General features: G+C 64.8%; 7 protein-coding genes across 7 annotated transcripts; 6 read left to right on the forward strand and 1 right to left on the reverse strand.

Moving 5' to 3' along the window:
* Window positions 1-1,201: 1,201 nt before the first annotated feature.
* Window positions 1,202-4,265, forward strand: EMIHUDRAFT_100089 (hypothetical protein; the record flags this gene model as incomplete). The annotated part of the gene is made up of 3 exons (XM_005780064.1): window positions 1,202-1,516; window positions 2,027-2,114; window positions 3,694-4,265. The coding sequence occupies 3 exons, from the start codon at window positions 1,202-1,204 to the stop codon at window positions 4,263-4,265; spliced, it is 975 nt and encodes a 324-aa protein (XP_005780121.1).
* Window positions 4,266-4,462: 197 nt separating this feature from the next.
* EMIHUDRAFT_353558 (long chain acyl-CoA synthetase) lies at window positions 4,463-9,039 on the reverse strand. The gene is made up of 25 exons (XM_005780065.1): window positions 8,718-9,039; window positions 8,599-8,655; window positions 8,313-8,466; window positions 7,978-8,138; window positions 7,758-7,909; window positions 7,628-7,683; window positions 7,452-7,556; window positions 7,288-7,339; window positions 7,055-7,140; window positions 6,936-6,982; window positions 6,811-6,846; window positions 6,576-6,741; window positions 6,441-6,498; window positions 6,400-6,401; window positions 6,279-6,373; window positions 6,143-6,182; window positions 6,003-6,073; window positions 5,914-5,934; window positions 5,778-5,844; window positions 5,647-5,708; window positions 5,524-5,571; window positions 5,373-5,450; window positions 5,145-5,303; window positions 5,008-5,073; window positions 4,463-4,819 (listed from the first exon to the last, which is right to left on the reverse strand). Exons 1-25 carry the CDS (start codon window positions 9,021-9,023, stop codon window positions 4,736-4,738), a joined length of 2,229 nt encoding a protein of 742 aa, XP_005780122.1. The 5' UTR covers window positions 9,024-9,039; the 3' UTR covers window positions 4,463-4,735.
* A 2,215-nt stretch (window positions 9,040-11,254) lies between these two features.
* On the forward strand, window positions 11,255-11,749 carry EMIHUDRAFT_204618 (hypothetical protein; the record flags this gene model as incomplete). Its single annotated transcript, XM_005780066.1, has 1 exon — window positions 11,255-11,749. The coding sequence occupies one exon, from the start codon at window positions 11,255-11,257 to the stop codon at window positions 11,747-11,749; it is 495 nt and encodes a 164-aa protein (XP_005780123.1).
* Window positions 11,750-12,409: 660 nt separating this feature from the next.
* Window positions 12,410-15,600, forward strand: EMIHUDRAFT_463173 (hypothetical protein; the record flags this gene model as incomplete). The annotated part of the gene is made up of 2 exons (XM_005780067.1): window positions 12,410-13,978; window positions 15,436-15,600. The coding sequence occupies exons 1-2, from the start codon at window positions 12,491-12,493 to the stop codon at window positions 15,598-15,600; spliced, it is 1,653 nt and encodes a 550-aa protein (XP_005780124.1). The 5' UTR covers window positions 12,410-12,490.
* Window positions 15,601-17,586: 1,986 nt separating this feature from the next.
* On the forward strand, window positions 17,587-18,483 carry EMIHUDRAFT_64279 (hypothetical protein; the record flags this gene model as incomplete). Its single annotated transcript, XM_005780068.1, has 1 exon — window positions 17,587-18,483. The coding sequence occupies one exon, from the start codon at window positions 17,587-17,589 to the stop codon at window positions 18,481-18,483; it is 897 nt and encodes a 298-aa protein (XP_005780125.1).
* Window positions 18,484-18,672: 189 nt separating this feature from the next.
* Window positions 18,673-21,549, forward strand: EMIHUDRAFT_204624 (hypothetical protein; the record flags this gene model as incomplete). Its single annotated transcript, XM_005780069.1, has 5 exons — window positions 18,673-19,422; window positions 20,595-20,660; window positions 20,742-21,079; window positions 21,198-21,408; window positions 21,496-21,549. The coding sequence occupies 5 exons, from the start codon at window positions 18,673-18,675 to the stop codon at window positions 21,547-21,549; spliced, it is 1,419 nt and encodes a 472-aa protein (XP_005780126.1).
* Window positions 21,550-22,992: 1,443 nt separating this feature from the next.
* On the forward strand, window positions 22,993-24,548 carry EMIHUDRAFT_100094 (hypothetical protein; the record flags this gene model as incomplete). The annotated part of the gene is made up of 3 exons (XM_005780070.1): window positions 22,993-23,479; window positions 23,559-24,106; window positions 24,264-24,548. The coding sequence occupies 3 exons, from the start codon at window positions 22,993-22,995 to the stop codon at window positions 24,546-24,548; spliced, it is 1,320 nt and encodes a 439-aa protein (XP_005780127.1).
* Window positions 24,549-25,603: the final 1,055 nt, after the last annotated feature.

Below are 25,603 nucleotides of genomic sequence, written 5' to 3' on the forward strand. Positions count from 1 at the left end.
GGTCCCTCTCTATTCGGTCCCACACCGACCGGATATCAAAGGCCGAGTTGTGCTCGGACAGCGGGCCCGCCGATGCGGTAAACGCACTTGGAGCACTTGGAGTGCAGTTATCAACCTCACATCCAGGGCCGGGGAGCTAAGAAGCGCACCCAGCGAGCCGGATGATCGGTGTCGGGTTACGGGCTAGAGAGCCCTAGCCCCGGGGGTACGCGTTCGCAGACCCGGCTTTTTTCTTCCTCTCGATGCCACTTCCGCGAACAAAGCCGCCGCACGCCGAAGCGCCCCGCTCCCAGGCTTGTAGCCATGCACCCGCAACTGACCCTCGACAACAATCAGATGTGCGTGGACCAGATCCTCGCCTTCCAGCGGTGCCACGAGGAGGTTGGCCTCTGGGGCAAGCTGACTGCCCGCTGCAACACCGAGAAGAGCCTGCTGGACAGGCGCGCGCGACCCTGCCGTTAGCACTCGCGTCCGCGCGCACTCGCTGATGCGCCCGGCCCGCCTTGCTGCAGGTGTTTCCGGGAGCAAAAGAAGGTGAAGCGAAAACGGAATCGCGAGGATCGGCCTATGAGCGCCGGGACGGGAGCACCCGGGCGCGGGGCGTGGCATCAGGCACTGAAAGATGGCATCATGCTGGAAGAGACCTCTTGACGAAGTGACTTCACCTTAATCGCCCGTCACTCACGCCTCCCTCCTCCCGCTGCCGCCCGGTCCTAGCCTGAGATGTGTTGAGCCCCACAAGGCGCGCCTCCTGTGTGTGATATAGCGCCCATATCGTGTCAGAGAAGGCTAGCCAGAACGAAGTCGAGAACCGTGCGGTCCGGAGGAATTTGTGCTCCTTTTGGTGAGAAGACTGTGTTGATGTACGACACCGCATCCCCGTCAGGACACAATTTTTCCGTCTCTAGTTTAACGTACTCAAGTCCTGTGTAACTGTTGGCATCTCCTGCTCCCTGTGTCTGGGAACAGAACTTCGCGAGGGAGCGACGCGGAGTAGGCTGGGGCTATACCAGGCAGCCGCGCCGAATTGGACCGCGCTCTCTCCACTGCAGCGCCTCTGGCTCTGCACTCCTGCCACCTGCGTCCTGGGACCTGGCTAAATAAATAAATAAACAAAGAGTCGTTGAAAATCCAAAATCGCAAAATTCGGTGTGAGTCTGTCATCATTGGCTGCACGGCGCCTCATCAAGTCGGCTACAAAATGCCGACTGCCACGAACGAAGCTCTCGCGGACGAGAAAGAGAAGTCGATCCTCGAAGAGCACAAGCAGCGCTTCTCCGCGATGAAGCTGGCGCCCGATGGTATCGAGCCTTGCGACGCAAACGGCGAGAAGCTCGTCGCCGGCACGCGCGTCCAGCTCTTCGGCTTACAAGCGCGGCCCGACCTGAACAACACGTACGGCCGCATTGTCACGTACAATACCGAACGCGGCCGCTTCGGCGTGCAGCGCGAGGAAATGCTTGAACGCAAAGGCCAGATCACGTTCGATTGGGTGGACATGGAGAGATGGGCCCAGGTAGGAGGCTCCACGCCACCTGACTCGCGTCGTGCCACCTGACTCTCGCCTGGAGAGGCCTCTTAGCCGAGGCACACGTGGCAATCGCCACGTGCGCCAACAGGGATTTCGGCCATTTTAGAGCCTTTTGCACAAAAATGCAGGTGGCTTTAGCCACTTGCTCCATGAGCAAAACAGTGCAAAAAGCACCTGGAGCAGATGGCTTACGCCGCCTGTGGACATGGGCAAAACAGTGCAAAAAGCACCTGGAGCAGATGGCTGACGCCGCCTGTGGACATGGGCAAAACAGTGCAAAAAGCACCTGGAGCAGACGGCTTACGCCGCCTGTGGCCATGGGCAAAACAGTGCAAAAAGCACCTGGAGTAGATTCCAAACGCCGCCTGTGGCCATGTGATGCGCTCGGGTGGCGCCAAGGGCTTCGGCCCCCTCCAAGCCACCTGCCCCGCCCCCCTCGCCACACGTGGAGGGCTGGAGCACGTGCGCCACCTGGGCCTGGGCAGGTGGCAACAGGTGGCTTCAGCCCCCTCCAAGCCACCTGCCCCCCCTCCCTCGCCACACGAGGAGGGCTGGAGCACGTGCGCCACCTGGGCCTGGGCAGGTGGCTCCAGGTGGCTTCGGCCCCTCCAAGCCACCTGCCCCGCCCCCCTCGCCACACGTGGAGGGCTGGAGCACGTGCGCCACCTGGGCCCGATGGGTGGGCAGGTGGCGCCAGGTGGCTTCGGCCCCTCCAAGCCACCTGCATGCCCCCCCTCGCCACACCTGGAGGGCCGGAGCACGTGCGCCACCTGGCGCAAGTTTGAATTCGGAAACGGAAAATCCGAGCCACGGAAGGGCTGGCCTGCCAAACGCGAGCCTCCCCGCTCCTCCCCGCGCTGCAAACTGGGACTGTGGGGTGTGTGAAAGAGGGCCTGCGGCGGTCATCGGCGGCTACAATCAATGTCCGGCGTCGACATAAGCCTGGGGCTTCAACCCGGCCCGCGCGGGCGTTTGGTGTGGCTGCAAACGCCGCAGGAGCCGGTGGCTGCGCTGCTCACGCGCCGTTGCTGCCGACGCTGAGCAGTCTGACTCGCCAATGAGAAGACTGCCCGATAATACGCCATCACTCGATCCCCGATAAACCAGGCCATGCAGAGCTTTGTCGGCCTCGCCGACCGTCGTGTGCTGGCTGCGCGGTAGAGTTGCGAGAGTGGATTGTGGAGGCGCGGCGGGGGCGGATCGTGGTGCCGAGGCGGTGTATAGTACATTCCTATTCAAAAGAACACGCATGATGAAATTCCCGAAGTGACGCCCAGGTGGCGCACGTGCTCCAGCCCTCCAGGTGTGGCGAGGGGGGGCATGCAGGTGGCTTAGAGGGGCCGAAGCCACCTGGAGCCACCTGCCCGGGCCCAGGTGGCGCACGTGCTCCAGCCCTCCATGCTTGGCCCACTCAAGCGCGATTGAGGCGGCCATTTCCGTGCCGGCCGTCGCGGCACCAAAATAGCACATGGAGACGAAGATGTGCAGGCCCAGGTTGCGAAACCCCTGTGGCGTGTTGAGTCGCATGTCAAAAAACTCGGCAAAGATGATGAGAATGAGAATCTGCAGCACGCCAAAGACCAGCTTGAACACGCAGCCGCAAGTGACCAGCACAACGTCCCACGCCGTCGCAAAGTAGAATAAGGAGCCAAAGAAGGAACGCGTCGCCGAGGTCTGGAGCGCGTCATCCAGCGGCATTTCCTTGATCGGGCTGTCGAGACCCGGATCGGGAACCACCTTGCGCGCGTTGCGAGGCATGCCCTGTGGCACTAGGAGTGCGGTGGGCAGCCTCACTCGCGGGGCCCGATCGCGGCTGTTTGGAGAGCGGTCGGCAGGATAAGCGGCGGAGACGTTTCGCCCCTCGCTACCCTCTCGTTCGTTTGCCGAGTTTCGCCGATGCTTGTGCCTCTCTGTTCCTGCGCTCACGCTTTCTTTTTTCGCGCGGGCTCGGATGCTCACTCCACTCTTCAGTCTAGCGGCCATAGCAGCACAGCCGCGTCTGCTTTTAACATCGGCCGGCTTGTCCACACCGGCGCTGGCCGCAGCTTTCAGGAGAATGGCCAGGGACGCGCAGCCGGCTGGCCCGCAGGGTTTCGCCGTGACCATGCTCGTGACAGCGGCGATGGCTCCATCCTCGCGCGCACCCTCCTCGCGCTCGCCAGGTGAGCTTCGCCGACGCCGCTGGGCAGACGCGCGGAAGAAGGCGCGGCTCCTCGAGGCGGAGCTGAGTGCGCTCATAGACAGCCACGTCGAGATTGACTGCCTCTGCTGTGCTCGCGACGACGGCGAGCGCGTGCGCACGTCGCTCCAAGGCGCGAGCTGTGTCTGGGTGACGGGTGGTAACACCTTTTATCTCTGGCACCACATGCGCTCTTCTGGTTGCGCCGACCTCGTCCAGCAGCGAGTCGCCGAGGGCGTGCTCTATGTCGGACAGTCGGCAGGCTCCATCGTCGCTGGTGAGTCAATCGAGACGGCCTTCTGGAAGGGGTGGGACGACCCCGACGTCGTTCCCGGCGTGGAGTGGTCTGCGGAGACGCTAGATGCAATGAGCTTGGCCCCCGACCACCTCTTCTTCCCTCACTACTCTCCGGAGTTCGAGCCGCTCGTGCAGAGAGAGCGAGTGAAGCTGCCACCAACTACCGCGGTTGTCGCCCTTGCTGACGCCGGGCCTGCTTATGTGGTGGGCGACCTTGCGAGCGAGGCGAGTGCAGATCCTTGTGCGTCTCAGAAGTAGCGGACATAGGTGTGTGTATACGTATTGGGTATTGTGTTTTCTCGTGTGTGGAGATATCTCAATACTCAAAAAAATGCACGGCGGGTACTTTAATCTTTATCGATCTACCCCGAGCCCATGCCCGCGCCGCGGAGGGCTCTCCCCGCTCTCTCCGTCCCTCCTAGCGTCCCTCCAACAGTCGCTCACGACGGACGAGCGGCAACCGGAACCGGGCGTTAAATGAACAATACATCTCGAATGTGTACTACACCATCACAGAGCTCCGCTGGGCCTCCCCCACAAGGTGTGCTGCCTCCGTCGCCCGCCCTTTTTGACAGGCGGAGCGAAGGCAGTGCGCTGAGGTCTCCCTCCGCTCGCACAGCTCTCGACTCGCGCCGAGAGCGTCGAGCGCATGCCCCCTCTCCCGCCCCACACCTCGCCGCCTCACCCGCGACGCCGTCACCGCGCCTTCTCCGCGCCCGCCATCCGACTCAGCGGATACCCTTCTTCTTGACGACCTCGAGCTCCTTTGCGTTGTGCGCGAAGCACTTCTTCGGCACGAGCTTCTGCGTCGCCTGCTCGCGGATGGGCGCTGTGAAGAGGATGTGAAGAGGCGCTTTGAAGAGACGCTGTGAAGAGACGCTGTCCACACCCGACCCGCTCGGCAGGCCCCCCTCTTGCATTGCCGCCAGGCAGCCGTTCTCCGGGCTATATCTCGGCTGGATCTCGGCTGGATCTCGGCTGGATCTCGGCTAGATCTGGCCGTCAGGCAGCCGTTCTCCGGGCTCCACGGGTCTCCGACGAGCGGGTAGACGGCGATCACCGTCTCGAGCGCGGTGAGGCCAGCCTGACCAAGGACCAGCTCTCTCTGAAGGAGGAGCAGCCAGCCCCCAGCCTCGAGAGCGCGGCGAGGGTAGCCTTCTTGGCCTCCTCCTTGAAGGACGCGACGACGAGCGCCTGCACCTCCGGGTTGGCGGCGAGCTCCTTCGGCTCGCCCTCGATGCCGACTCCCTTGGCCGCCTCGACCAGCGCCTTCTCCTTGACTTGCGCCAGCGCGACCTACCCCACCGCATGCCTCGCGTCCTCTCGCGCCATCTCAGCGACCTCCGTGGCGTGCGCGAGCGGCACCGAGCGGTCGAGCGTGTGGTCGGCGAAGCAGCAGACGCCCCCCGCCTCCACCTCGACGAACGGAGAGTTGTTGTAGGCCTGACGAGTGCAAGAATGGCTCGGTGAACGACTCAAGCGCCTCCGCCTCGAGGAGGGGGGAGCTGCTCCACGCCGTGTTCATCTTCTCGAGCGCCACGTACTCGCCGCCCTTGAGCTTCACCTGTCCTCACCAACCAGCCGCAATGACGGAGCGAGCACTGAGACCACGTGCCTCGCCCCGCCTCCGCAGGCGCGCCAGATTCTTCTTGCGGTCGACGATCTTGAGCGCGCCGCCCGGCGTGAGCAGCCCGATGTCGCCCGACCTGTTCACAGCCCACGCCTGTGAAGAGACGCCGTTCACCGCCCGGCGTGAGGTCAAGCTGTCGCCAGACTTGAACCAGCCGTCGGGCGTGTACTCGGAGGCGGTGAGCTCCGCCATCTTGTAGTAGCCGACCTGAGGGAGGCATGAATGAACCACTCCACCGATGGAGGGTGTGGGCTCCTCCGCCCTGCAGCACCACGCCGACAGGTTGTTGCCTCGCATCCAGACCTCGCCGCGCCTGTTCAAGTAGGAGTCGTTGGTGAGTCTCGAGTGGCTGGTTAGTGTCGCATCCAGACCTCGCCGCGCCCCGCGCAGACTTCGCCCGTGCAGTGCAGCGTGTCGGTGGTCAGGTAGGGCGCGCCTGCTCCTCACCAGCTGTTGAGTTGGCATGAGATGTTTCATCAGCGGCGGTGGCCGGGTGCGGGCGCGCCGTCTGCGTCGGTGATCTCCGGCTCAGAATGGAGCGTCACCTAGCCTCGGGTCACCTCGGGTCAACCTCGGGTCAACCTCGGGTCAATCTCGGGGCTCTGCCCCTCTCGGAGTGAGGCCGGGAGGGGCAGCGCCGCCTCCATCGTCGCCATCGGCGTGCCGGCGATGCCGATCGACAGGTCGTTGTACTTTTGGACCGTCGTCCCGCCCGTCGTCTCGGTGAGGCCGTAGCCTGAGACCAGCTCATCCATCTGAGACCATTCTATCCTCTCCTCGAGGCTCTCGTCAGGCCGTAGCCCTGCGCGAGCGGCGCGTCGAGCGCAGTCCGGACCCACTCCTGTACCTCGCCCGAGATTGCGCCTGAGATCGCAATCTCGCCCGTTGGTCCGTCATCACCGGCCATTCACACGCACCCGTCCCCTGCGAAGAGACTGCGCCTCCGCCCGAGACGCAGAGCTGCAGCTGCCCGCCCGTCGTCTGCTTGAACTTCTTGAGCAGCAGGTTGAACAGGGGCGTGTACCGGTACTGCTTGGTCGCCAGTGCCTTCATCTTGACTGCGAGCCCGATCAGGAAGACTGCAGTCGGGCCCGCCTTGCTCACCTTCGGAATGCACAACCACGAGGTCATTACCTTCACAGCAAGACCGCCGTCCGCCCCGCCTTGCCAAGCCTTCGCGAGAGCGCCGGCCTTGATCGCCTCCCACACCTGCAACACAGGTCCGGAAGAAGAGTCCGAGAAGAGTCCGAGAAGAGTCCGAGACGGTCGCCCGTATCGGCCCCCCCTCCCCCACACACCTTGGGCACGCCCGCCATGAGCGTCGGCTGGAACTCCTCGAGCGAGCCTAACAGCAGCCCCTCGCCACTCCCCGCACTCTCCACGGCTGGGGACCGCTCAGCAGCTCCCTCCCTCCCACCGGTCGGCTTGCACTTCTCGGGCCCGGGCAGAAGCGTCTTCGGGTCCGCGTAGCCAACCGCGTGCCCCGAGCCGAAGAAGGCGAACCTGCGGGCGGGGGCGGAGGCGTGGCGTGGGCGTGGCGTGGGCGTGGCGTGGGAGGCGAAGGAAGGCAGGTGCACTCAGCGACGAGCTCTACCCACTGATGACTCATGAACGATTCACAGTGAAAGAGCCACAGGTGGGCGGACGCACTCGATGACGAGCTCGAAGATGTGGGCCAGCGGCAAGTAGGCGATGTGCGTGCCTGCACGCGGGCAGTGGTCGATCAGAGGGAGGAGGGAGGGGCTCTAGAGGTCGACGGGCGGAGCGACTCAAGAGGTGAAACTTCCGTGCTGCTGCTCACGTCTGCAGCGCGCCTGGGTTGACGGACGGGTCCCGCGCCTCCTCGGGCATGGCGTGGACAAGGCCGGCCATCTGGGCAAGGAGCTGCTTCTGCAGGATCATCACGCCCTTCGGGTCGCCTACCAGCTCGCTCTTGCCCCTGAGGCGGAGGAGCTGCTGATGCAGGAGCTGTGCTCGCCCTCGCGGCCACCCGTCGAGCCGGAGGTGTACATGAGCACGCCGAGCGAGTCCGGCTTGGGCGGCGTCGGAGGGCGCGGGTGCGCCTTGTGCATTGTTGATTAGATAGTGACTGGTGGCTCGCCCCCATTGACCAGGCGTCGGGAGGGCGCGTGTGCGCCTTGCCGATGGAGATGACCTCGTCGAGCGAGAGGAGGGTCGGCTTCTTGCCGCCGGAGACCTTGGACTCGCACTCCTTGACGGTGCAGAGGGCGTCGGTGTAGACGATCACCTTGAGGCTGGGCATCTGGTCCACCTGAGAAGCAGCCCACGAGGATCACGGCTCCCTTCCCTCCCCCTCGAGGCTCGGCATGCTGGCGGTGCCATCTTGAGCAGCGCCGGCACCGCCTTGCGGTTGCAGACGAGGACGCTGACCGCGCCCTGCTTGACGGCCTTGGCGACCGAGTCGACGCCGAGGGTGGCGTAGGAGGTGGCGACGACGATGTCTTGCGACATGCATCCGTGCGCCGCGACCATCCAGTCGGCTGCCCGAAAGGGGGGGGAGGGAGGGAGGGGGAGGGGGGCATGGACGGGCCGTGCAGGGAGGGCGCGCAGACGAGGCGGGAAGCAGGTGGGTTGGAGGGGGCGCGGAGGGGGGAGGGCTTGCGGGCTCTGCGGCGCGCGCAGGCTCGGCTGCTGCTGCTGTGGTGCGTGGTCACCGGAGGTCTCGTCGTAGACCAGAGCGCCCTTGTGGTCTGCAGAGACGGCGTCGGCCGGCTGCGGCTCGATGCCGAGGTGGCGGAGGCCGGCGCCAAAGGCATGGGCGAGCTCGCCGAGCTCCGCGTACGTCCGCCACGTCGTCGGCCCGAACATCTGCGAGCGGCAGGAGGCAGGAGCCGGCAGAGGTATGGTAAGGACTCAAGCCGGGAGAGGAGGCGGTGAGGGTGGAGGTGGAGGCGGTGAGGGTTGAGGTGGCCGCCCCTTCCTCGGCAGCACCGCGCGCGCCTTGGTCGGGAAGCGGTAGCCGGACTCGACCTTGGCCTCGAGGAGCGTGCGTGTGCCCTGCCGAGGGGACGTGACGCTCAGTTGGGGCACGTCCGAGAGTGGCTGCGCTGTGGCTGCGCCTGAGCGCGGTTGGTGGCGAACTTGCTGTAGGCGAGCGCGAACGCTTCGTAGGCAGTGTGGCACCCGCCAAACCAGGCGATGCCATCCTCCAGCTTTCCGTCCTCAATGGCGTCGATCGAGCGCCACACTTTGCTCGGCGGGCCTCCCTTGTTGATGTCCGCGTCCGCCACGGGCTTCGCGAACACCGTCTGCGCCGTGAGGTAGCGGTAGAGCGTGATGAGTGGGCCGAGCGTGACCAGGTACAGTGCAAAGTCGATGAGCACGAGCACGAGCCCGAGGATGTGGTTTACCGCCGCTCCGGCCATCGCTGTGGCGCTTCGGTCGCCGGCTTGATGGCTGGTATAAAAGAATTTACACAGGCAACTCTAGACTGGTATAAAAGAAAATACTCAGACTCTCGCTCCCTCCCGTTCCCCGAAGAGAGTTTTTCTTTCTTCGTTTGCGCAAGATGCGATGCGTGGACGCACGCGCATGTAACGCATTCGTAGCCCACACCGATGGATTCTCTGCATCTCTTCCAGCTGGCGTGCGGCCTCTCCGCCGAGAAACAGATGCTTACAGCGAGGCTTGCAGACCTAGTCGGGCATCCCAGAGAGATGGGCGGCGCATCTGAAGCGAGGGATGCGGTCGGGCATCCCAGCGGGATAGGTCGTGGTTTTCAAGAGAGGGATGCAGAGCTGCGATCGCAAAACCACCAGCAGAGCGGGCAGCCACCCCGCCCGCTCTGTGTTGCCACCGCTGGCAGTCCTCCATCCGCGGTGCCGCACGTGCGCACGCCAGAAAAGAGGGCCGCAAGCGGCGAGGGTGGAGATCCCAACCTGCTTCCCCACAAGAGGCAGTGCAAGCAGCTGCAAACCCAGCTACGCGTCATGAAGGAGCGGCAGGCTGCGGTTCAAGCCGCGAGGGTATTGAACCGGAGCGAGGCTCGAGCATCTGATGGGGAGAACGTGCAGAACCGAGCCTCACGCATGCCTTATAAATGCAGAAGGTGCGGTCAGCTCAGAAAGGGACACACCTGTCCCCGGAGGAGAGAACTAACTGCACATGAGGAGAGGCTGCTGCTAATGGTGGGCTGACGGCACCGCGCGGCATGGAGCCAACAGGCGGCCGTGCGCCCCTACGCACTCACTTCCGTCTCACCTGCTATCACGCAAATTTAACTCAAACATCCTTTTACGCACTTCCTCCACCCCCTGTCTGTTTTTTTATTTTCACTCTGACAACCCCTTGGTACCACGCACACAAGGTCTCCGGCTTTTTATTCACTCCTTGCCACACGCGCAGCAGTTCCGCTCCGGCCAGCCGTGATACTCACCGAGCGCCCAACGCTGTCCCGCGGGCGCGCTGGCTTCGGAACAGTAGCGTCGGCTGGCGTAGTCGGCGCAAGTCAGACCGGTGGGGCTAGACCATGCGGGGGTGTCGTCGCAGCCGGCCGCGAGCGCCGGAGATTGCGCACCGCGGCTCCTCAGCGCAAGCGCGAGCCGGCGATACCGCGCCTCATCGAATTCACAGGCGAACCTGCCGCCTTGGCGGTACGCATAGAGCTCCTTTGCGTTGGCGCAGACTGAGGAGAGCACGAGCACCTCGGCGAAATACACGTTGTCGACAGCAAAGTGCGAAGTGCAAGGCCCGTTGATGCACGAAGAGGGGGCACGGTGCTTGGCCAGGTCCATCCGGCTGGGGAATACGGCGAACTCCAGCTCGTTTCTCCACATCCCAGGTAACCAGCCGCGAGCGGCGCACAAGATCCATTCAAGGTTTTTACACATCGTCCAACCTAATAGGTAAGGTAAGGTAAGGTAAGGTAAACGTCTCCACACACACAAAGTGGTGGGGCAAGGGGGGGCGAAGATCCTTGCTGTACGCGCAACACGTTGCGGTTCGCTCGAATGCACCGCAGCGAGAACTCAGCCTGCCAGTCGTTGCCAGTGAACGAATGGCTCTGCCCGTTGAGGTCCGAGCAGTAGTCGTATATGTCGGGGTCGAAGCCGAGGAGTGCCGGCGCGTGGCCCGTGAAACGAGCGCGGGCGTCTGCAGCGGCAAGGTCACCTTTTGCTGCGGAGAACCAGTTCGCGCTGCACGTGGTGCCGCGCCGCACGCGATCAAAAAAGGCATCGGCGCCACCAGGTTGGCCGTCCCAGCACGCTTCCTTGCCGGGGCGCAGCCGCTCCCAACCATTCGACCACAGCTCATAGAAGATCGAGTCATGGTGCGAGATCTCGCGCTCAGCGTACTCGGCTGTGAGGAGACCGTCGAAACGCGTGTCCGCAGCTTCGATCAAGTTCGCGAGAGCAGCCACTGCAAAAATTGCCCGCGCGCTCGCTGAACCGCACGACATCGCGCCCGCCGAGAGAGAGTTTGAGCGGACGGTTACGAGATCTGAGACGGCCGTCAAGTGCTCCGGCCCTGGCGAGGTACTCCCACGCCCCTCGGGGTTTTTGTCTGGCCGAGTCAACCCTGCTGGGGCGAGCCTTGGCGAGCAGCGTTCAGCTGTTCCCACAGCAGGCTGGAAGTACCTCGCCGGGCGCCACAACACATGGCGTTCTACTTTGACGCGGCTTCGCGCTTTGACCTTAGCCCACAGCCGCTCGACGAGCTGATCTCGAGTGGCCAGGCCCTCTCTCGGAGAGACGGCAGTGGGCGGACGCTACTGCATCACGCGTGCGAGCAGGGCCACGAAGGCGCCGTCAGGGCGCTGGTCGAGGCGGGATGCAGTGTCGAGGCGCAGGATTGCGACGGTCGCACACCGCTGCACCTCGCCTGCCTAAACGTCGGGAGAGCGAGTGCGCGCGGGAGCGACCACCTTGCCATCGTCCGCTTCCTCGAAGAGAGCAACGCCTCGGCCACAACTCCCGATCGGTTTGGGCGGCTGCCACTAAGCTGCCTGCCCGACGAAGCCAAGCGAGTTGGGAGGAACGCGGGGTCGATGCGGGGCCCAGCTCTTGCGGCGACACGCGTGATTACGGGCAGCCCAGCCGACCCAGCCGCGATGGGGGGCGTGGCGGGAGCGGTCGCGGCGCATACGCGGTAGCGCGGCCGCCACGCGGCGGAGAGAGAACCCTCTTCAGAACCAGGGCCAAAGGGTACGCTGCCTCTCGTTTAGCAGTTTACTGGGCCTTCCGCGCGCACGGATTGTTTATACACAATTGTGTCTCTTCTAACCATACGGTATTAAACTCTCGTGGAACCCGGTGCCGTGAGCTAGCTCTCGAGGTTGGAAGGGGTTTAGTGTGGGGGGGATAGCCTCTCTCTTGGTGAGATTCATACATGCAAACTTGGTCTTGCTGTAAGAGAGAGCACCACTCAGGGACTGCGAAGGGAGATAGAAAGAGGCAGACGCCCAAGGGTTAGGGTGGGCGACGGCTATAGCACCACACCCTTCTCCTTAAAATCCCTGTGTGGTGGCGGCGTGTCGTCCTCCCATCCCTCCCTTGGGTTGTCTGTTTCTTTCTTTCTTTGTTTGTTCTTCTTCTTTTACCAGTCTCAACAAAAACAAACTCCCAGTCTCGTTCTTTCATTGCGAACTTGCTTGATTGCGGCAATCCCCAATCCCCTTGGCGGTGCTGTCGGCAGTTGCAGCTATGCCAATGGGCCGCTCACTCACACCGACACGTCACCTCCGGCATGTGTGGACGGCATGTGGCAAGTAGACGTCAAAATTTGACTAAGTGGAGGAACCTCTCAGCCATCACCTCATCAAGCAGTCAGCCGGGGCCCAGCGCGTGCCTCGCGCCTCGCACCCGGCCACCGTGAGTGCAAAAGCAGGGTGGGCATGACCCAGCTGAATGGTGAAACGCAGCGGACCGCGATCACCAGCGCGGAAGCACCGTTTCGCATCTTGTACTCCACGCCGGAGTGGCGAGACACGTTTGGGTCCCGTGCTGATCTCCGGTGCCTCGAGGGTGCAGAGGCGTGGTGCGACGTTCAACTGTCGGGCCTGTTTGCCCAGCTCAAGATGGGGCACGCCGTGAGCTCGCCACTCTCCTCGCGGGACCGGCACGGCAATTCCTTTCACCACTTGGCGTCGGCGGCCCCAATCTGCAGTGCGGACGGCAGCATCGCCCTTCTTCGCGTGACGGTCAGCACCTCCTCGCCGACACCACCCAGCTCCAACTGCGTGGCCGAGGACCTGCAGGGCTGTCCCGCGGTCGACCCGCCCCTCGAGGTCAGCCGGAGCGCCTCCATGGGCTCGAGCGAGGCGCTGCTCTCGGCCGACCTCGTGCAGCCCGACTCGCCCGGCGCCGCGGCGTCCTGCGACGACTTTCCGCCCGAGTTTCGGCTCACCGCCGGCTCGCTGGACGGAGCCCGTCAGGCGAGCGCCTCGCCGAGCGAGGTCAGCGTCCTCTCGGAGGCGCTGACGGAGCGGGCCGCGCCTTCAGCAGCGCCCGAGCCGGCGTCCGAGCTCGCCCCCCTCAGCCTGCAGCTCCCTCCCGCCGGCGGCTCCGCCCCGCGCGGCGTCTCGAAGCCTCGCTCGCCTCGCGGCCGCGGCCAAAAGTCGCCACCCTCGACGACGTCGCGCGCGCCTCGCGCCACCGGCTGGCTCGGCCAGATTGGCGCCTTCGAGGCGTTTGCCTACTGCGGCACCGGCTCTCTGCTCGGCCGCAGCGCCGCAAAGCCGGGCCGCAGCAGCCGCGCCTCGAGCCGGCTGGGGCGGCTGGGCCGCAAGGGCGTGGGCGAGGAGGCCGGGGACGGCGACGGCGAGTGCTGCGCCGGCGAGCCACTCCGCCGCTCAAGCGCCCTCTTGGCAGAGGAGTTGGTGCCGCCTCCGTTTGTGGCGGAGGGCGGATTCGTGGTGGTGACTGCGGCGGCGCCTCCGTACGTGGTGGAGTGGGCCTCGCCGGGCTGGCTGCAGATGTGCGGCTTCCGCCCCTCCGGCCTCGACGTCCTCGGCCGCTCCCTGCGCTGCCTGCAGGGCGACCTGACTGACACGGCCGCCGTCGGGCGACTGATGCGCGCCGTCGCGGAGCGCAGGGACGCGCCGGCGGCGAGGCTGGTCAACTACGACGTGCAGCGGCGCGTACCCTTCGTCCACACGGTGGCGGTCCGCTTCCTCCCTCCCGGCGACGACCCGCAGCGCGGCGCAGCCTTCATCGCCACCTCCTCTGCGGTGCAGCTGCTGCCGAGCGGCGCCGAGCGGTGGAGCCTCGAGGCGGAGCGCGCGGCGGGCGAGGTTGCGCAGGACGAGTGCTGGTCGGACGAGTTCGAGGACTACTGGAGCGGGTGGGGCGAGCGCGTCGCGCCGCCCCCCAAGAAGACCGAGGTCGGCCACAAGAAGAGGTGAGGCAGGCCGATGGCCTTGAGGCCCGGGCATCATAAGTGAGAGGCGATGCCACCACTGCGAGCGAGGGCGGCGAACAGTCTTAGTCAATAGCGTAGTGAGTGGATGCCTAGCAGATGGTGAGCTCTGGCCACTAGTTCGGCCGTCCGTTGGGGGAGCGGAGATTGGACAGAGAGCAGAGCCGCGGGGCGCGCGGGGGCGGCGTCGCGCCGGCGGGCGAAGAGCAGTCAGGGGCCGCAATTTTGACAGAGATGTCTCGACCGCGCAGTAGTAGCGCGTGTGTGATGTGGGAGTTTGTATTTTGGCGCCTGAGGGCCGCCCCCGGACGACACGCATGTACATGAGCAAAACCTGTCCCAATGAGCAATGTGTGGGCGAAAGGCCGAGCCGCGAGGTCTCCCCCCCTGCCCCCTTCCCTCTCTCTGACAGTAAACGCCGACCTGTACTTCTGCGTCTGCGCAGTCTCTCGCCTCCCATAAACACATCATGACCCCACATCCGCCAGCAGCGCCTCATGCCTTTGGCACTTTGCACAAGAGCTCCTCCTCTCCGCCGCCGAAGGACTCGACCGGCTCGCAGTCAGCGCCCTCCGCCGGCGATTGGCATAAGAACCAGCTCTTTCCGTCAGCCGCCGCTTCCTCGCCGATGAGCACGCAAGCCTCGCCGTCCGAGTCTTCGGCCTCGCCCGACCAGTCCATGCTGTAGAAGTTGTCTCTCTCGCGGCTCGCTTTGCGTAGTCCGGCGAGAGTTGCGGCCGAGAGGAGCCCGACTATCGGCACCAGCGGCAAGGCGGCCTTGGGGGGCGGTGCGCGAGGTGAGGGCGATGGCCGGAGGAGGGCGAGATGCAGAACCATCAGCTAGCCACCACAGTTCGGGGCCGAGCAAAAGATTTTTTTCACCTTTTCTGCTCACACGACCTTTCCCTCGATCCGGGATCGCTGGGAGACTTCGGGAGTTACTCTCATCCTCTTCCTCTTCGTCTTCGACTTCGGCCCCCCAACGCCCCCTGCGCATGTCTTGTCGCCCTAGGGGCTCGGCCCCAGGCCTGAACTCCTCACTGCGCTGACCGTTTTTCTCTTTTTTCGAAGTAAGTATGACGGCTAAACAAGCGCGCTCCGACGAATCGCCGTCTCAAGTCGGCGGCGGCGGCGGTGCCGGCGGCGGCAGCGGTGGCGGCGGCGGCGGTGGCGGCGGCGGCGATGGCAGCAGAAGCAGGCGACGAGGGAGCAAAAGCGGCAGAGGCGGCGGCAGCGGCAAGAGAAAGAGCAGCGGCGATGACATCGAGCTTAGAGACGAAGTGGTGAGCAAGGTCAAGGCGGGTCTAAAACCCTTCTACCTCGCGGGTCGGATCTCGTCCAAGGATCGTCCACCCGTGGCCCAAAAGCCGCGGCGTGCGCCACCGTCTCACCCGCCGCCCGCCCTGCCCGCCCGGACGGCAGGACGACTTCAAATACCTCGCAAAGAAGATATCGAAGAAGGTGCTCGAGAAGGAGTCGGGCCCCTGGAGCGAGCGGACGCAGCGCAAGATACACAAGTACGTCGAGGGCACCTTCCAAAAATCGTTTGTGTTTCAGCGCGCGGCGGGCGAGGAGGAGGAGGACTGACTCGCAAAGGAGAGGCCGCTTCGAGCGCCGCGTGGAGTGGTGCTCGTCCCTAAAGGACATGGTGATGTGTAGTGGCTGCCGGCTCGAGGACCGAGTTCTTGGTGCGAGCTGTGAGGTTTTCGCGGAGCGACCTGTAGTCGACTGTAGGATTCACACGTTTTACTTTCACCTTGTGATTTTTGGGTCAAAATCGTCCCGATTTCATAATGTTCGTTCGTACGTGCATCCGCGGCGCCCAGCGCGGTGCCAGCGGCTCCCATACCTCTAAGAGGCCACCCACCTCCGTATAGACCCTTATATCCGCGGTTTACGCCCAATAGAGGCAGCTGCAAGAGGGCCCGGACGGGCACTGCGGCACACACTGCTCGCTGCTCGGCCATGCGGTAGCGTCTGGTGATGCCGCCCCTGCGCGGGCGGGGGCGTCTCGCTCGGCAGCAACTGCGCCGCGCAGCGCAGGTTCGAGGGTCGCGGTGGGTGGGTGCACTGGAAGACGTAGCGGTCGAGAAAGCGCTCAGCGACCGCTACGTCTCGAGGATGGAGCCGTCGCGCGGACCCGACCGGCCGACCGGCAGTAGCAGCAGGCGCCGGAGGGCGCGGGAGGCAGCGGCGACACCTCGGGCCAGAAGCGCGAGCCCTAGGCTGGTGAGGGGGCCCGCTCATGCGTAAACGGCTCTGGGACTTAGCTAAATCGCGCATCGAAATCGGGACGATTTTGCCAGGGCACCGTCACAAGGTGCACAATACGAAATATTTCTTGTCTCACTCTCAGCCACAGCGCTCTCACGTCTCAGGGTAAAAGAAAGAAAGAAAGAAAACAGACAACCCAAGGGAGGGATGGGAGGACGGCACGCCGCCACCACACAGGGATTTTAAGGAGAGGAGTGTGGTGCGAGCGGTAGCCGTCGGCGTCGCCCCACCCTACCCTTTGGGCGTCTGCCTCTTCCTATGGTATCTCCCTTCGCAGTCCCTTGCCGATTCTCGCTGCAACCTTCATGCCACCTCGCGGTCGTCCCACTCTCGTCGTTCTCCCTCCTGTCGCTTCCTCCTCTGTCGCGTCGCTCTCGTCTGCCTCGTCCTGCGACGCAGCGACGCCGCCGCCGGGCCTGCCGATCCCCTAGCCGATCCCTTGCTCTCGCGGCTTCTCCCGCCTTTCGGCGCAACTCTGCCCTCCTCGCGGCATATTTTGGCCCCTCGAGTTTATCGAGCTCTCCTCGCGCAAGGACGACTCTTCTGACGCCCACTGCGATCATTTGCCGCCAAGTCATATCGTTGCTCAGGGTCCACTCTCTCTTCGAACAACTTGAGAGAGAGAGATTGTTTGAACACTTGTACCTCCACAGATGACGCTGGCGCAGGGGTCCCCTTCGGGTGCATCGTGACAGCTGACGACGGGATTACCACTGGGTCCCCCTCGGAGTCATCTTCCCCGGCTTTCTTCCGCTCGGCTCTTCGCTCGGTACGTTCGGTGTGGCTCACCCTCCATGCTGTGAACAGACGCTTTATCCATCCTATATTCTTCTCTCGCTCCTCTGCCCGTGCCTTGGTCTTGTCGTTGTTTCGCATCCATGTCTGTATGGCGATCGAGGCTGCCTTCCCCACTACCTGTAGTTCACTCGTCACCTCTCCCGCGAGCTCCCCTCTCTTTCTTTCGGGTATGGAGTCCGTGAGTGCGGGGTAGAAAGAAAGAAGAAAGAAAACAGACAACCCAAGGGAGGGATGGGAGGACGGCACGCCGCCACCACACAGGGATTTTAAGGAGAGGTGTGTGAGTGCGGGGTGTGGGAGCATGCCAGCATGCTCGTTTTCTTATGGGGCTCGTTCCCCTTTTACCACCCCGATGGGTCCTCGCCGAGGCTACCCTCACTAGACAGGTGGTCGCGCGGCCTGCCTCTCCTCAGTGCTTGTCGTCCACAAAGGAGTGGCGACGTCCGGCACTGGCGTTGGAACCCCAAACAGCCAGCAGGCGGTCAGGACAAACTTCGCCCTATGCTTCGCTCGGTGTGGAGCGCGCCTCACGTGGCTGCGGCGGCCGCCTCGCTGCATCGCGGCCGCATTGAGTACCAGCGTGGTCGCCACTTTGAGCTCCTCGCGCGAGAGCCAGGGTCCGAGCGGCCCGACCTGCCCATCTGGGTCTCGTCGCCGCACGCAATCGAGTACGAGCCCGCCGCCGGGCCTGTCGTCAAGCACGAGGTGCCCGGTGTGCGCGGCGCGTTCGTGCTCTCGAACGTTCTCTCGCCGCGCGAGTCCGAGCAGCTGCTGCGCATGAGCGAGGCGATGGGCTACACGGAGGACGCTCCCGTCTCCCTCGGCCGCCGCATCCGGAGGAACTCGAACTGCGTGTGGATCGCCGACGACTCGGTCTGGCTGCCCGTCTGGCGCCGGATAGCGCCTCACCTGCCGCCAGAGGCTGGCGGTGGCCGGCCGGCGGGCCTCAACCAGAGGTGGCGGCTGTACCGATACGGCGAGAGCGACGTCTTTCGCCTGCACACGGACGGGTCGTGGCCCGGCTCGGCGGCGGGCGACGGGAGGGTGACGAGGGACGCGTACGGCGACAGGTGGAGTCAGATGACGCTGCTGCTGTACCTCGACGACGACTACGACGGCGGCGAGACGAGCTTCGTCGTGTCGGAGGAAGGCCTCCCCGCCTCGGCTCACGCGCCCGGCGCGCGGGTGCGGTCCGTCCGAGTGGCGCGAGGCAGCGCGCTCCTCTTCTACCACGGAGAGCACCCGCTGTCGATGCTCCACGAGGGGTCGCTCGTGAGCAGAGGCGTCAAGACCATCGTCCGCTCCGACGTCCTCTACACCCTGCTCGGCCGGACCCTGCCGGACGGCGATTCGGCTGCGCTGCCGCTGGAGCAGCCTCCGCGCGACGAGCTGCGTTAGACGACGTCTCCTCCCATATTTTGCACCCAGTGTGAGGACGTGCAGTTGGTGACCTCACACCCAGGATTTGGAGTGTGCGGTTTTTGTTTTTTTTCTCGTGCTGGTGCCAGTGTGAGGCCGCGCTGCGCTGGCGCTTGGGTACGCGATCTGGTAGGCGATCTGCCCAGCCACCAGCTGAGGGAGCACATCATGGGCAAGCCCAGCCGCCGCCCGGAGCGCGACCCCGAGCCGCCGCCAGCGGTACGCGAGCGTCTAGTCGCAGCCGCTGAGCAACATGCTGCCGCGGCCAGGGCCAGCGCCGAAGCACCGGCGCCGAGGCCCCCATGGACGCTTCGCTCCATTCTTCCAGAGTCTCTGCTGCTGCCGTGGTGGGTGGTGCTGTTCCTGTCGGGATACGCGCTGCTCAAGCTCGGCATGGGCCTCGAGCACCCGTGCGGAGTCCTCGGCATTTCCGGCAGCGTGAGTCGCGGCGCAATCTCCAAGTCGTACCGCGCCCTCTCCATGTGCACGCACCCGGATAAGCTGCGCGCGAGGTCGGAGGACGACATGAAGCGCGGCGAGCTGCTCTTCAAGCGCGCCTCCCGCGCCCGCGAGGAGCTCCTCGCCTCGATGCGCGCGCCTGGTCCTGCCGCACCAGCCGAGGCACACCCGTCCGAGGCGGGCGGGGCGGGAGGCGAGGGCGAGGCGTCGGCCGAGGCCGCCGCGCAAGCGACGTGCTCGACGGAGCTGGACGCGGCTCTTTACCGCGGCGTCGTGGCGGTCGTGTCCTACCTACGCGAGCTCGGGCTGCGCCACATCGGCCTCGCGGTCGGCGAGTTCCTCTGGGGCGTGGTCAGCTTTGAGCACGGCCCGACCTACACCTGCTCCCTCCTCCTCCTCCTCCTCACGCTCCTCTCCTTCGTCTGGGCGCTGGTCAGCTACCTCGTCGCCACCGGGCCGGTCACCACCCTCCTCTCCGCCGCCGCCGCCGCCGCCATCGGCCCTCTCCCCACGCTCGCCCTCCTGCCCGCCCTCCCCTTCCTGCGCGCCGTCGACTTTGCACGTACCGACCTGAGGCGGCTCCTCGGGGGAGATAACTATCTCCTCGGGGGAGGAGTGCGCCCGCCCGCCGCCGCCTCCGAGCCCGCCGAGGCGGCTGCCGGGCCGCAAGCCGAAGAGAGCGACGGTGGCGAGGAGGACGAAAGCGACAAGGAGGGCGGGGAGGAGGAGGAGCGGCGGGGCGTTGGCGGCGTTGGCGGCGTTGGCGGCGCGGGCGGCGCGGGCGGCGCGGGCGGCGCGGGCGGCGCGGGCGGCGAGCCCCTGGCGGGCTCCGCTTCTCCCCACCCTGCGGGCGGCCGCCTCGCCGCGCGGTCCGACGAGCTGCCTCGCAAGGGCGGGCTGCGGCGGCGGAGACCCAGCGCGAGCGAGGTGGCGGCACAACGCGAGGTTCCGATCGCCGCACGAGAGAGAGAGCAGCAAAGAGAGAGAGGGAGAGAGGGAGAGGGAGAGACGGAGACTGCCAGCCGCGCCCGCGCCGTCGCCCCGCCCCCTTCTCCCCCCGCCGACGCTTCTCCCCCGCCGCCCCTCCTCCCCCGCCGCCCCTCCAGGCGCTGCTCAACGGCGAGCCCCTCGCCGCCGACCAGCCCGACTCGCACCCTCCCGACCCGCGCCTCACCGACACCAACCCCTTCGTGCGCGCCGCGGCCGCCATCGCACGCCGCCCCGGCCCGAGCGGGCGCGCCGACGCGGCCGCCGCGGTCCAGTTCGAGCTCCTCCTCTCCGTGACCAAGCCCGTCATCCCGCTGCTCTGCCTGCTCGCCACCGGCCAGGTGCGCCGCGCCACCCGTCCTGCAGCGGAGGGGCAGCGGAGGGCCCTGCTCACGACGAGGTTGGCTGGCGGTGCAGGTGTACAACGGGCTCGTCTTCTCCCTCGTCACCGCGCAGCTCCTGCAGCGCCTGCCCGCCCTCCGCTCCGAGATGACGCACTGCGTCGTCGCGCTCGCCGGCGCAGCGCACACGCACGCCGCTTCCCCGCCCGCAGCCGCCGCCCCTGCCTTGCCCTGGCCTGAGCGGGTCCCCCCTTCGCGCGCCGCAGTCTCGTCCACTCCGAGAACGCGACGCCCCTCGAGAAGGACGCCTCGTCGCTGCTGCAGCTCTCGTGGGCGTGGTCGGCGGCAGACGTCATCTGCGTCGCAAACGTGCCCGCAAGCCCCCGTTCACCGCCTCCTCTCTAGCACTCCGCCGCCTCCGGGGCGCTCACGCGCAGCACTTGTCAACAGATCATGCTGCTCGGCGCCACCCTCGCCGCCACCGCAAACGCCGGCAACGAGCCGCAGCTGAGCGGCTCCTTCGCCGCCGGCCTGGCGCTGCGCACCCTCCTCTACGAGCTCGCCCCCTCTCGCGCCTGGCTGCCCCTCTCGCAGCTGCTCCGCTCGCAGCAGCTCGAGTTTGTGCGGATGGCCGAGGTGGCGGCGCGCGCCCACGGCGGAGTCGGGTCGTGCTCCGGCGGGCCGGTCCGCTCTGCCCTCGGCTGGCTGGGCGCGCCGGTGCTGCCGCACCGCGTGGCGGTGGCGGCCAAGGCCTTCCTGCTGCTGCTCCCGTCCCTCTCTGCCGCGCAGTGGGCCGTGCGCTGCCTCGGGCTCGCGCGGCGCTTGCGGCGGGAGAGGCGGCGCGAGGGTCGCCCGGCGAGACATGTCCAGCACACGTCCGTGACATGTCCGAGACATGTCCCGTAGGCGGCGCGAGGGCCGCCCGGCGAGGCTGCGCTCGGGCGAGCTAGTCTGGCGCGTGCTGCGCCGGCGGCTCGCCGCCGCCGCCACTCTCTGCGTGCTCACGTGCGCCCTCGTCGCCTTTTACGCCACTTTCGAGCTCAACGCCGTCAACGGGCCGCTCGGCAATTTGCTGACCGTCACGCTGGCGGGCGGCCTCGGCGAGTCGCTCCTCGGGGTCTACGAGGCGCGCGGGCCCTCGCCGCCACGCGCCGCGCCCCTGAGCCCAGCACACACCCCTCAAGCCCGCGCTGCTGTCGCACAGGTGCGGGGTCGGCTGCGGCAGGCGGTCTTCTTTCTCTTCTTCATGGCAATGTAGCGAGATCGAGCAGGGCGGCTGGGGCTCGGCGACGGGCAGGGCGCCGGCGCGCGCGGTTGCCCGGTTGCGCGGCACGTTGAGCCCTTCGCGATGAGATGTGAGAAGCGTTTGCGCCCGCGTCACTCGGTGCTGTTTCACATGGTCTTCCGCGCGTGAGATTATATAGCTTTTGTGTGGGCCGACCCTGCGGCGCGGTACCCGACATGTGCAGGCGGGGTTGCAGTGGCAAGGAGAGGATGCACAGAATCGCACATACTTCCTTAATGGCATGCCTTTTCCAGGGAACGGGACCCTGTGCGCTGGTATGGAGGGGGGGGCTCGACCCGTCGTTCGACGTAGGACGTTCCGTGACCTCCCGCGCCGGTTTGGACGCTTTGGATCAGTGGACGCCTGCCACTGTGGCCGCGGCGCCGGGCGCAGGCCGCTCTCGTGTCCGTGTAGATCTGCGCCATCGTTACGACATGGAGCTTAGGAACTCGATTTCAACGGGTCGCTTGCGCGCGTGGGTCAACGGGTCGCTTGCGCGCGGTTACGGGCATTTATGGCGACAGGGAGAACCCATACGCAGCAGAGAGGGTGAGAGAGGGCACAAATTGGACCCCCGCTCAACGCGCGACCCGCTTTGGGGACATCTGCGACGAGGCGAGACAAAAGGCCCAGAATGTGGCCGCACCTGAGAACCCCACAGATGGGGCCTGGAGGGGCCGAAGAAATGGAGCGATATAGACAGCGTATGGGCCCTCTGGTAACAAGGTTGCTAGCTAGGGTTAGCTTGCTTCGTAACCCGGGTTGTGACCACCTTTAAACTCCAGTATCACACATCCGTTATACACACGGCGCCCCCCTGAGATTCGATTGAGATGCAGATGAGCTCGCCAGCTCGCGCGTGTGTTTCGTCGGTCGGCCGTCCTCTTCACACAGCTCACTTAGATTGGTATGTAAATTCCATGTTCACAGCAATTACCGCCCCCTTTTTTTCACCCGCTGACTTTTTAAATCTCAGCCCTGCAATTACTACCTGCCCCTGCCCTGCCCTGCCCTGCCCTGCCCTGCCCTGCCGTACTGCCCTGCCCGCATACTGCCGCACAACTGCCCTGCCCGATCCCCTACCTGCCCCGGGTCGCTCGCGAGGTCTCGGAGAAACTTAGAGTAGGCGTATATGCTGCCGCGATTTTACGTTCGCGTGCTGTTCTGGGCCTACCAACGAACCGACATATGATGTCGGAGCAGGACCACCGTGACCACCGAGGGGGTGCGGCGCTCCTCTTCGGCGTGAGTCTCGTGGCTGGCGCCACAGGCTTTGTCCTGGGCGCCCGCTTGAATCAGCCAGTGGTGGCAGACAAGCTACGAAAGAGACCGCTTACAGCGAAGCTTCCACGGCAACCGCTGGCAGCAGAGAAGCTACAGCAGCCGGTGGCAGAGGAGAAGTTTCTCCTCTCGGACATGGGCCCGCAATCAGAATACACGCATGTGCAATTTCTCGGCTTCAACCTCTTGACGATCCCCGGCCACGACGTTGACGGCTGCTCACACCCTGAGACAGGCTTGGAAGGGTGCTATCTTGGAAGTGAAGATATTCAGCAGGACGTCGAGCGCCGTATCGAGATCATGACCACGGCCATGCAGTCCGCCTATGCAGAGTGGAAGAGGAATAAGCTCGTGGTAGAGGCTGCCTCTGAGCCGCAGGTCAAGACGTTGAAACTTTTTGTGGTGCCCGAGTTCTTTTGGCGCGGCTCGCGCGGCGTGTACTCGTTCGAGGAGGTGTGGGACGGCACGCTACCGATTGTCGACCGGCTGCGAGAGGCCGCAGCAGACTCCAAGTTCGAGGATTGGCTATTCTTCTTCGGAACCATCGTCATGTCCAAGCCGACCAAGGGCTGGTTTGGCAGCAGTGAGCTCGCCTACAAGAACGTGATGCCAATCATGAAGGGTCTGCGAATGAGAGACAACTAGAGAGGTATCACTTCGGGAGAGGAGATGTCATCTAGAGTGGTGGGTGGACCCCGCAGGTGGGCCCGAGGGCAAGACGTGGCTGGTGGAGAAGCACACGATTAGCAGCATCGACTTCATCAAAGTCGACCCGGCGTTCGGCGTGCGCAAGCCCTGCGGAGTCGGCAGGTGTAGCGTGGAGTCGCAGGAGTTCAACGAGCAGTTTGATCTGGAGACCACAAAGGTGCTAGCGACCGCTGGAATACGCGTGGTTAAGGATAACGTCTTCGAAGTTGACGGCCTACTGGTTGGCGTCGAGATCTGCCTCGACCACAACCGCGGCACCGAAGTCTTTGGCTCTAGGACTGCGCTCGAGCAGAAGATCGACGAGCTCAAGACGACCGTTGATGTGCAGGTCATCGCCTCGGCTGGCATGAGCATCGAGTGGGGTCCTGTGGCGGTGACGCGGGATGGGCCAGTGTTCATGGCAGACGGCTTCGGTAAGACGGAGGTGAGCTTCAATCGGTACGGTCTCGGGCTTGAGGACTGGCACAACGACCCCACTGCGTTCATCCAGGTCGATGTGTTGTCCACCAACATTTATCACCAGTATGCAACCTGGATTCAGGTTCCAGCTACGGTCTGCCGTTCTCTTTCAGCGAATAGTCCTTTCCAAACATCTCGTGCGCTAGTAGGCGCAAGTGGCGAATCGCTCGAAGACGTGGCCGGGGGAGCTGTTTCCAGGCATGCACCGGTTAAGCTCCAAGGAACTATACCCGACGCAGGTGAGCGCCCTCGGCAACGGCTGGCGCCAGCTGCTCAAGGGCACCTTTCCGACGGCGGCGTACGACGCGGCCACCGAGATTGCAACGGTGTTGAATCGTGCGGCAGCGCGGGACGGACTGCCAGGGGGTGAGATGCTCACGTTTCCCACCATTGACGTGTATTCGCCGACTCCAGTGCAAGCGCGGAGGGTGGCGGCGGTTCAGCCAGAGACATTTGTGAGGACGCTGCCCCCGCCCCGTTCGGCGCGTGCGCTACGGGTGGGAGGGGATTTCTTCTCGATGTGACGAGTTGTGAGGGTGAGCGCATGATGATTGATGTGGGCGCATATGATTGTGCCTGTGACATATGTACATGTGCATGTGCAGTGCATGTGGCCATTGTTGCGTACGGCTTTAATTCCGGGGGTCGGGGCGGGGCCGAGCGTTTTTGATCTCTCGGTAAGTGGGCGCCCGCCCGCCGCCTCTGAGGGGGTCGGGCCCCCTAGACTGAAAACAAAAACAAAATGTAGAAACCGTCGAAAACAGCCTGCGAGCGCGGCGCTGCGCGCCGCCTACCTCGTGCGGGTGTGAGTGACCCCAAAACCTTGGGTTCGAGGACGACGACATCGAGGATGTCATGTTGCGCGATGGCGTCATCCATTTCGTCAAGCCACCTTCGCCACCGTCTCGCCTACGTCGCCGCCTCGGCTCCCCCCCCCCCCCTCCGCTGAACGGTACTGCACATGCTGCGCGTTCTCGCCTTGTCCCAGGAGCCAGGTGCGTGTGTCTAACTCTAATCGTACTTCGTAGTGGGGGCCCTGGCCCCCCTCTGTTTTCTGTTTTCTGTTTTTCAACACGCCCGCCCGCCCGCCACCCCGAGGCGGCTCGGCCCCCCACTTACCGAGAGATCAAAAACGCTCGGCCCGGGGGGGGGCCGGGCAATGCCCGGCATCTCTAGAGGGTCGCTCTCTCCGCTCTCTTGAGGCTCTCAGGAGGAGCCGGAGCCGGCCGGGCAGGAGCGGCCCCACACTGCTCGGTACCCCCCCTGCACATCTAAAGCCATCCCTGCTGCTAAGGAGGGGGGGGGGTCTTGCCCCCGCCTTAAAACCCCGATACTGGAAGAGGGGGGGGGGGGGCCCCCCCCCCCGGACGAGAACGCTTTTAACGTTGAGGGGGAAGACCCTTTTTTTTCCAAAAGCGGCAGAAAATTTTCTCCCCTTGGGCGCTAAATAAAATCGGCCTCCCTCTCCTCAAATTGGGGGCCTCCTCTCCCTGCGAGAATAAAAACATTGTGGGCTGGAAGGGGGTCATGACCCTCCCCACAAGCAGAAAATTCTATGATATAGTCAGCGGGAGGGGGC

The sequence above is a fragment of the Emiliania huxleyi genome, assembly GCF_000372725.1.
Source record: "Emiliania huxleyi CCMP1516 unplaced genomic scaffold EMIHUscaffold_22, whole genome shotgun sequence".
In the NCBI taxonomy this organism is placed as follows: Eukaryota; Haptophyta; order Isochrysidales; family Noelaerhabdaceae; genus Emiliania; species Emiliania huxleyi.

What these genes read in the sequence shown, in the direction of transcription:
- EMIHUDRAFT_353558 (XM_005780065.1), bottom strand. Translation starts at nt 9,023, where the DNA reads ATGGCCGGAGCGGCGGTAAACCACATCCTCGGGCTCGTGCTCGTGCTC. An exon ending in GGACCCGTCCGTCAACCCAG is followed by an intron (nt 7,340 to 7,451) that starts GCGCGCTGCAGA and finishes GCCCGCGTGCAG; the next exon opens with GCACGCACATCGCCTACTTG. An exon ending in ACCACACGCTCGACCGCTCG is followed by an intron (nt 5,304 to 5,372) that starts GTGCCGCTCGCG and finishes GCGGTGGGGTAG; the next exon opens with GTCGCGCTGGCGCAAGTCAA.